The sequence below is a fragment of the Trachypithecus francoisi genome, unplaced genomic scaffold, assembly GCF_009764315.1.
Source record: "Trachypithecus francoisi isolate TF-2019V2 unplaced genomic scaffold, Tfra_2.0 Lachesis_group20, whole genome shotgun sequence".
NCBI classification, from domain to species: domain Eukaryota; kingdom Metazoa; phylum Chordata; class Mammalia; order Primates; family Cercopithecidae; genus Trachypithecus; species Trachypithecus francoisi.
This window is the reverse complement of record NW_022681466.1, coordinates 15043486-15052708: the sequence shown is the minus strand read 5'-3', so window position 1 is coordinate 15052708 and position 9223 is coordinate 15043486. Positions and strand designations below refer to the sequence as shown.

At 53.4% G+C, this 9223-nt stretch overlaps 1 protein-coding gene across 2 annotated transcripts in view; it reads right to left on the bottom strand.

The window, feature by feature from the left end:
* Positions 1–9223, bottom strand: part of MAP3K14 (mitogen-activated protein kinase kinase kinase 14) — a 53962-nt gene that overhangs the window by 19642 nt on the left and 25097 nt on the right. For both annotated transcript variants that reach the window (XM_033182666.1, XM_033182667.1), the window contains exons 2-6: positions 7117–7392; positions 5854–5923; positions 3800–4010; positions 3077–3691; positions 1463–1600 (exon numbers count right to left, since the gene is read on the bottom strand). In XM_033182666.1, coding sequence (XP_033038557.1) covers positions 1463–1600; positions 3077–3691; positions 3800–4010; positions 5854–5923; positions 7117–7372 — 1290 coding nt within the window. In that variant the 5' untranslated portion in view covers positions 7373–7392. The remainder of the gene's footprint in view (positions 1–1462; positions 1601–3076; positions 3692–3799; positions 4011–5853; positions 5924–7116; positions 7393–9223) is intronic.

Sequence of the window (9223 nt, the reverse complement as noted above, 5' to 3'; positions counted from 1 at the left end):
ATGATCCACACTGGCAAGAACTCAGCACGCACTCAGCACGCACTCAGCACGTGCTGCCAGTCGGGGGTGGTGAGAGCAGGGTTTTCGTATTTGACACAGTGTGTCTGAAGTTTGGGGTGGTACCTGCAGAGAGTCCCCTCACCGGTCTCACCATCCAGCCCAAGGCCACACTAGGGAAGCTGGGTTCATTCACATCCCAGTTGTCTCCTCTCCCCTTAAGGCCACAGGCACCCCGGACGGTGGTGGCGGTGTCTACTCTGAATGGGGCCAGTGTGTGCCGGGCTTTTGTGCTCTGGCTACAGTGAGCATTTCCTGTGTCAGGTTGGTGCTCCAAAAGTTTTGGACTTTGGAGCACTTCAGATTTTGGGTTTTCAGATTGCGGATGCTCTAGCTGTATTTGTTGCTTTCCTTTTGGAGATTGGAGCGTCTCTGACATAAGCCACTTGAAACAAGGTATCTCTCTGAGCTTACTTCACCCTGCCCAAAAGGCCAAGGGGATGGTCCACAGAAACGCGCCTTAGGTCCTGGTGCTGGCTTTGAGGCTGAGAGCTTTGACTGGAGACAAGGTGGCTTCCAATCAAGGTGATCCAAGAGTCAGGGGTGGGGGAAAGGTTGGTGATGGGGAGGAGGACCGACACCCGTGAGGCCTGTGGGTCTGCAGCTGCCACTGATGCTCCCTCTGGGCCCGGACAGTGTAATCTGACAGGAGGAGGCCTCAGTTCCAGGCCCAGCATGCCACACTGTCTTCTCTGCTCTCCACTTCTAACATCAGTGAGATGAAGAGGTGGGAGAGGTGATTCCTGTCTTCTGTCTCTACTCAAAACTCTAGGACAACAAGTCTATCTTCTTTCCTCTTCTTCCTGAAGAGTGGTTGAAAGCCGAACTCGCAGGTCAGACAGACCTGGTCTGAATCAGGGCTCTGCCACCAGGCCATTGGCTTCCTGTCTTGCCAAGCTTGATTTTCCCCACCAAGTCTGTCTTGTAGGACTGCGGCACACCTGGCCAACAGGGCAGAGCTCCGACTCCCACTGAGACTGGCCTCCTCCTGGAAGCGCCTGACAGGTGGAGACTACTGCTTTCCCCATCATCTGGCCCAGGTGGGAGGCGGCCCCCTATGTGGTTCAGGGGTTTTACCTCAGTGTGAATTTCATGACGCTCCAACCATCTTCCATGTTGGGACTTGCCCCTCAGGGCCCTGGCTATATTGAGACACCGAGGCCGCGTGCATCGTCTCACACTGCCTCTCACATACACACATGCCAAGGGCAGCGGCCAGGCCAGGACACATGACAGGCTGCTCCCTTCCAGTTCCAGCCAACCTCAGGTGGCCAGTGACAGCCAAGTTCTGTTCACAAGTCAGACCCACAGTCACCCTGCGACTGTCCTTGACAGAAAGCAGAGGGAACACACCAGGCCCCCTTCCTGGCTTCCCTCTTCACTCAGCCCCTGAGCCCTGGCATACCTTTTTGACAGCGCACTGGAAGCCAGTCTGCTTGTCCTCCATCCTGTGCACCTCTCCGAAGGAGCCTCTGCCCAGGCGGGGCTGGTGTGTGGCCCAGTGGACTTCTTCTCGGTACTCATAATCCACTGGCTTGAGTTTCTGGGGTTGGCAGGAGAGAGAGGCCAGTTTTAGTGGCCAGGGCAGCAGAGGGCTACAGGGCTACAATGAGGAAGGCCCTCCAGCTAGTGACCTTGCCAGGCTGCTGAGCTGAGCCCTCACAACCAGGCAGCCCTGGGGCGAAGACAGGGATCTGGGCCAGGCAGCACCAGAGAGGGGGTAGAGGAATGAGGTGAAGGCGAAGGAGGGGTTCATGGGCTACGGCCACTGATCCTTGTGATGAAAAACATCCCAGACTTGTGATGGTGAAACAGAAACAGAACTGCCAATCACCTTGACAACGAAAAAACAAAACTCAGGAGCTAGGTGGAGGGAAGGGAGGAACAGTGAAGAGGGGCCGGGGTCAAGGATGATGTTAAAAGTGGATGGAGGGGCCGGGCATGGTGGCTCACACCTGTAATCCCAGCACTTTGGGAGGCCAAGGTGGGCGGATCACTCAAGGTCAGGAGTTTGAGACCAGCCCGGCCAACATGGTGAAACCCTGTCTCTACCAAAAAATACAAAATTAGCTCAGCATGGTGGTGCATACCTGTAGTCCCAGCTACTCAGGAGGCTAAGGTGGGAGAATCACTTGGACCCGGAAGGGGGAGGTTGCAGTGAGCTGATATAGTGCCACTGCACTCCAGCCTGGGCAACAGAGTAAGACTCTGTCTCAAAACAAAACAAAACAAAAAATTAAAAAATTAAAAAGTGGATGGAATAAGACGGTGCAGTGGCTCACACCTATAATCCCAGCACTTTTGGAGGCCAATGTGTGAGGATTGCTTTAGCCCAGGAGTTTGAGACCAGCCTGGGCAACACAGCAAGACCTCATCTCTACTAAAAAAAGAAAATAGCTGGGCGTGGTGGTACATGCTTGTAGTCCCAGCTACTCGGGGAGCTGAGGAAGGAGGATTGCTTGAACTCGGGAGATGGAGGCTGTAGTGAGCTATGATTGTACCACTGTACTCTAGCCTGGGTGACAGAGTGAGACTCTGTCTCAAAAAACACATTTATTAAAAAAAAAAAAAAAAGTGGATGGATGGAATAAAACCCAGAAATCAAAGTTTGATAAAATCATTTAAAGTTATACACTTATTTGGGAAGTGAGCAAGAGGAAAAAGGGAAGGAGGTGGGTGGTGAAAACAGGTCCCATCCTCATCTTCCGTCTCTGGGGGCCATGATAACATCTCCAGTGGCTCCTGGCTGATTCTCCTTGTCCTCAGCATGTGTATTATTCATGCAGTGCCCACATTTAGCAAGCAGGAGGTGACCAACCAGAAGGACTCAGAACAGAAGACGCTAAAAAGCTGTGAAAAGTGAGGTTGGCAGCGTAAGAGATGACACTTTTCATCCACAGTAAGCACTATCCTACTGTTTGATTTGTCACCACAGATAAGAGTGACTCTGATAAAGAGAGAAAAGCATCCCCCAGGTTGCTGGTGGAGGGACGTATACAGGTGCTGGGGGATTAGTTACCTCAGTGAGCAGGACGCCCTCACTGTCCTCAGTTTTGGGGCTGGGCTCCCGGGGTCTGGAGCCCCCTGCTGCCCAGGTCTTGGCCAGGCTGGTCAGGCTGTGGGCCTCGCCTGAGCTCACGCTGCCTTGCAGAGCATGCACCAGGTATTCCTCGACAGAAAACTTCTCATGGGCACCACGAGACGGGCAGCTGGGCTCCAGGTGTGGGCCAGGCAGGGGCTTTGGACTGTCTACACAGGCCAGTTTGCTCAGGTGTGGGTGAGGCAAGGGTTGCTGGCTGTCTACACAGGCCAGTTTGCCCAGGAAGGACTCTAGGGGGTGAGGTTTCCAGGGCTGGAGAGGGTGGAATGGGAAGGGATGAGGCAGTCTGCTATAGGGGAAGGGGTGCGTGGGCAGGGGCAGGGGGCCTCCATCCTGGGGGTGGTGCAGTTTCCACACGTGGTTCAGACATTGCAAGGGGCTGATCAGTTTGTGGAGTTCCGATCGAGGCAGAGCTGGTCGCAGGCCCTCGCCAAGCTGCTTAAAACAGAGTTGACCAAGGCCTGGTTCCTTCAGAGGCTTGGTGAACTGTGGGGTGTTTCTCACATACGGGGTGCCGAGTGGAGACTCATCCTCCTGTTGGGAGAAACACAGCTGTCAGCACAGAGGGCCAGGGCCAAGGCACAGGCTCCAGTTCCAAGGCCTCATGAACCTGCGGTCTGGGCAGTGGGTGGAGGGTCTCACCTGTACTGGGATGGTGCAGCTCTCCTGCTCAGGGGTCCTGGGGAGGGGTTTGGCCAAGGCCACTCCTGCATGAGCCAGGGACTTTGAGCTCTTCTTCTTCCGTTTCTTCCGGGCTTTGCTACGACGCTTTCCCTTCCAACACACACGGGCCATTTTGCCCTCGGTAGCATGGGCCACATTGTTGGGGATCTGATCAAGACTCTCAGACTGGCTGTCAAAAAAGGGACAGATTTGCATATTGAGCACGAGGAGGCAGGAAGATGCAATGGCCCAGACACTTGTATCTGGACTCCTGTAGATCCAAGGTCAAATCCCAGCTTGCCATTACTTGTGTGAATGCGGCCAAGTTTCTAAATCCCAAGGAACCTCAGTTTTCTCACTTATAAAATGGGTTTGGTATTTTCTGCCATGCAGGGTGGAAATGAGGTTTCAATAATTTAGTTCATTTAAAAAGCCCAGCTCAGTGTCTGGCCCCAAGGCAAGTTGCCAAGAAGCTGTGCTTGTTACTATGGTGATGGGGTACAGACTCAGTATTTCTTGGGGAGAGTCGGGGGAGCAGACACGGTTTGCTCACTGCTCTCCAAGGTCAGCTGCCCTTGGAGAGTTCCCAGGAGGGGGCCAGGCTCATGGCAGGCCTCTCAGCTCTGACTGAGCAGAGCTTGTTTCTGTTGCCTCTGGATGGAGGAACAGGTAAGGCTGGTCACCTCCACTCTCACGGTTCTTGGGGGTCCCTGGCTGCTGTTGAAGGTGACACCCTGGGCTGCTGCCTGGTACCGGGGAATCTGCCCTTCTCTGCTGGCCTCGGGGCTCATCACTGCCATGGCTCTAACTGGACTGGGGTCCCTGCCAAGTATGAAAGGACCTGGCAACAGATGGGTTGCTGCAACAGCTGTGGAGGAGATCATGGCCTCAGCCACCCTCCCTTGGCCTCATCTTCTGTCCCCACAGAGGAGGCAGACTCATGGCAGTCCTGGGGACCACTGGAAGCCTACAGGCTTCTCTTGGACAGCTGAAAGTATGTCTATCAAAGGCTCCTACTCTGGGCCAAAAGGCACCCAGGACAGCAGAAGGAATCCCACCAAATTCTAAGCCTTTCTTGGTTCCAAGGCAGCTGCCCTCCCCACAATCTTATCACTAGCAGGTTCCAAACTCCAGTGATACAAAAACCTGCCTGGTGATAGGGGAGGGAGCTTGAACTCTTGTTTTTTATTTTTCCCAGACAGAATCTCACTCTGTCACCAGGCTGGAGTGCAGTGGTGTGATCTTGGCTCACTGCAACCTCCAACTCCCGGATTCAAGTGATTCTCCTCCCTCAGCCTCCCGAGTAGCTCAGATTACAGGCATGCACTACCATGCCTAGCTAATTTTTGTATTTTTAGTAGAGACGGAGTTTCACCATGTTGGTCAGGATGGTCTCGATCTCCTGACCTCGTGATCCACCCACCTCAGCCTCCCAAAGTGCTGGGATTACAGGCGAGAGCCATCACGCCCGGCGCTTGAACTCTTGTTTCAAAAAATCATCTGTGGGGGAATGCAGAGCCTGGGAACAGACTGAGCCCCACCCTGGCTTCCTTTCTACCAGGCCACCAAGTCTATCTGTCCCCTCCTTTTCTACCGCCTGCATCCCTACTTGGTGCATCTCCCAGGAGAAAAGGCGCCAGCAGGTTTCTCACATAGAGGACAGTAGAAGGCCCCCTGACCAACCCGAACTGTGCTCACGGTCACGCAAGAGTGGGAAGCAGCTTCTGTTCCCAGTACCCTCCCTGTTGATGGGAAACGAGGAGGTGCATTAAGGACTCTGAGGAGAATAAAAATAAAACGTCAAGTTGATGTGGCCCAGAGGCAGTCAGCCACAAGCTGTGAAAAGCCTTTGAAAAGCTTATTTGGCTGAGAGAGCGGCTCAGCCAGGAAAGCCTGGGCGAGTTCCAGGAGCTGAACCACAGGTGCTGAGGGAGGGAGCCCGGGGTCAGCAGGAGTGGCCCAGGCAAGCGCTGGGGACGAGGACGCTGGGTCCAGTCCCCGCCTTCCCACTCAGGTTTGTCTCCGCTGCTTACCTGTACTGTTTGGAACCAGCGATGAAAATGCGTTCTGAAAAGGTGGGGCTGAACTCCTGGCTATTCTCACCTAAAGCAAAAGGAGTTAGATTAGCAGAGTGGAGAAAAAATAGGAATTCAGCACTTAGGGGAGAGACATTTTACAGAGACCCCCTCTGGCGCCTCTCCTTCCCCTCCTTTCCAGACAACCCCTGTCTGGCAGTCACCTCCCCACCAATGCCTCCTTCCCGCACTGTCTCCCCAGCTTCTCAGCTTATGGTCAAGAGCAGACCATGGCCTCAGCCACCTGCTATGAAATAGCCATGCCTGTAATATGGGGATCATAGGGTGCCTGCCTCACATCCTGTGAAGCTGAAGTGAGGTGATCTCCAGAAAACGGTCAACACAGTGCCTGGCTCATAGGAAAAACAGCTCAGTAAATACCCGCTATTAGGTATTTATATACGTATGTACATATAAGTGTGGATATATGTGTGTGTATTTTTTTTTTAATTATGTCACTCACTGCATTTTAGTTTTTATTCTCTCATGTCTCCTCAAAAACCAACCAGGAGGAAGTGGGGGACGAGGGCAGGATGTGTGCGTGTGGAGAAACGCCAGCACGGCTGTCTAGCTCTCCAGGTTCCACTCCAAGAAGCCTCCCGGGTTGAGGGAAGGTGTTGGAGAGAGAGGACTCCTGGCCCTACCCAGGCCTCGTGGGAGTTTCTGTCTCCAAGGGAAGCCACCATTACTAGTCATCATAAGGTATCATAAGTAGAAGCAGAAAGGACCAGACCAGGCCTCACCCTGCCATGGCCTGCCCCCCAGGACTGGCCCAGCAGGCTCAAGAGCACAGTGCTCATTCCTGGGGGTGGGGCCATCTCTAGGTGGAAGATGGTGAAGGCCCTACAGGCCCCACTGGGGCTTTCCAGGAGACCTGGCCTTTCCTGTCTGGAGCCTCTCCAGATACTGGGGCTGCTCAAGGTCACAGCAGAAGGTTGACGGCCTGCTTGATGATTCTGCAGGGTCCCGAGCGCTGTCTGTTACCTCTCTTCCCCTGCTCCAGTCATGATGGACACAGCCTCCCCTTGCCACATTCACCATCTGTGCACTTTTACAACCCCACCTTCCATGATTCTCGGCATAGACCTCTGGTTGTGTCTCGTGAGAATCTTATCTAGTAGTGGCACGGACCTCTCTCCTCCATAGGGAACCCCTGGGCCCAGCTACCCACCTGCAGGCCCACCCACCTGCCCTGTGCCCACAACAACCCCAGGCCCCTACACTCAGCCTGGGCGATGATAGAGATGGCAGCTGGCCCTGCCTCAGAGCCTTCCTTGGCTGTGCCCTTGGTAATCACGTCGTTCAGGATCTCCCACTTTCCGCAGAACACAGGGCTCTTCTCCACGGCCTCAAGCTTGCAGACGGAGCTCTGTTTCTTCCCCAGTGGCGGCATCTTCTCCTTGGCTTTGGGGAGTTCCTTCTGCTGCCCCACTGCTGAGCCAGGGGCGCCTGGGCAGGCCATTTCCATCACTGCCATCTCCCAGGCTTGTGCTCACCCTGAGAGAGACCAAACACAGAGTAGGTCACTTAGAATCCCAGACCTGGGAGAACACAGGTCAGCTTGGGTCGGGGAGAAAGGCAGGGGCAAAGGGTCTCTGCCTCTTTATGTGTGCCTCTGCCACCCACACTCATCCTCCAAACATCCTCAGTGGTAACAGAGTCAACCTCTCAACATCTACACATGTTCCACATGGCACAGGCCCCCGGTCCTCCCAGCACCACAACATAAACAGCTTCTTCCACTGCGTCCAGCAAGGATGCCAGCCAACTCCCTCTAGGACAGCTGTGGCACAAATGTCTGGGTCGCCTCTTTCTTGCCTTTATGGTGGCTGAATCTTTTTCTGTTGTTTGTTTTATGGCAAACTTTCCCCAGGACAGGGCGGTGAATCCCAAACTCCAAAACCACGGCCTCACCGACCCCACATAAGCCTTTGGAGAGGACCCGTTGACATACACCATCCACAGCGACTTTCTCCAAGTGGAGAGAAGCAAGGTTCTATTCTGTTCCCTAGTAGGAGGTAGATGTATGTGTGTGTGTGTGTGTGTGTGTGTGTGTCCTACAAAGTCTAAAACTCAGCATGCAAATGGTGCTCAGCACGTGGTTCCTTGCCCAATGCGTCTGTTTGTGGCTCTCCAGAAGGAACTAACATGCTTCCTCCTCTAATGTCCAGACTCATTGGCTGAAAACTTCTAGGTATCACTTTTCGTTCAGGCAACATCAGGAGTAGAATTTATACTAAAGGCCCTAACACCAACCTATACCTCTAGAAATAAAGAATAAAGCACAAGAATTCACGTCTCTCTGGGTTCTGTCTTGCCCAGCCCTAGGAAGCTGCAAAGAAGAGCAAACCAAGTTGCCAACAACCTGTGCAAACAGCCTGCAGACTGGAATTGGCAAAAAAGAGAAGAGCACTGATTTGAGACTGTTACCATTTGGAAACCTTTTTAAAGACTGGGAGTTTTTAAAGGGCAGGACCCCTCTCAGGCATGACTTGCCTTAGAAACAGCCTGAGAAGGTCCCAAATGCAGAGAGATTTTTAATAACTGCTCTCTGATGGTAGGTTTGTCTTAAAGCTGCTACTAACAGAAATCATCTTCCTTGCGGTAACTCTGTGAACCCTGGATCACGACTCTGCTTCTGGGGCAGACAGGCACACCACCTGAAGCTGAGCTCTAAGGCCTCTGGCCTTTTGCCCTGTGAGGCCTGAGGACTGAATGAGATGGTGGGAAACTGAGGTACTAAGTTGAAGCCTTTCTCCTTCTGAATCTGCCTCACTGGTCTTCCCACCTCGATGGCTCTGAAAGGTTCTGCCAGCTTGGCTGGGGTGTGTGGTGGGGTTTGTTGTTCACCATTGATTAGTCCCTTGCATCTCTGTCTTCAAGAGTCTCCTAGCTCTGAACTCGGAGCAGCTCCAGCTTCCCGCAAGGATGCCTGGATTTGGTTCCAAACACCAGATGCTGAGGAGGCCGAACGGGTGGCCTCACTGTTACCTGAGGATCTTAAGAAATCTGAGGGGGCTGGGCACGGTGGCCCATGCCTAAAATCCCAGCACTTTGGGAGAATGAGGCAGGAGGATTACTGGAGCCCAGGAGTTCAAGATCAGCCTGGGCAACATGGTGGAACCCCGTCTCTACAAAAATACAAAAAATCAGCTGGGGTGGTGGCATGTGCCGTAGTCCCAGCAACTCTAGAGTCTGCAGTGGGAGGAATGCTTGAACCCAGGAGGTTGAGGCTGTAGTGAGTTGAGATTGCACCATTGCATTCTCCAGCCTGAGTGACAGAACAAGACCCTGTCTCTAAAAGAAAAAAAAAAAAAAAGTCTAAAGG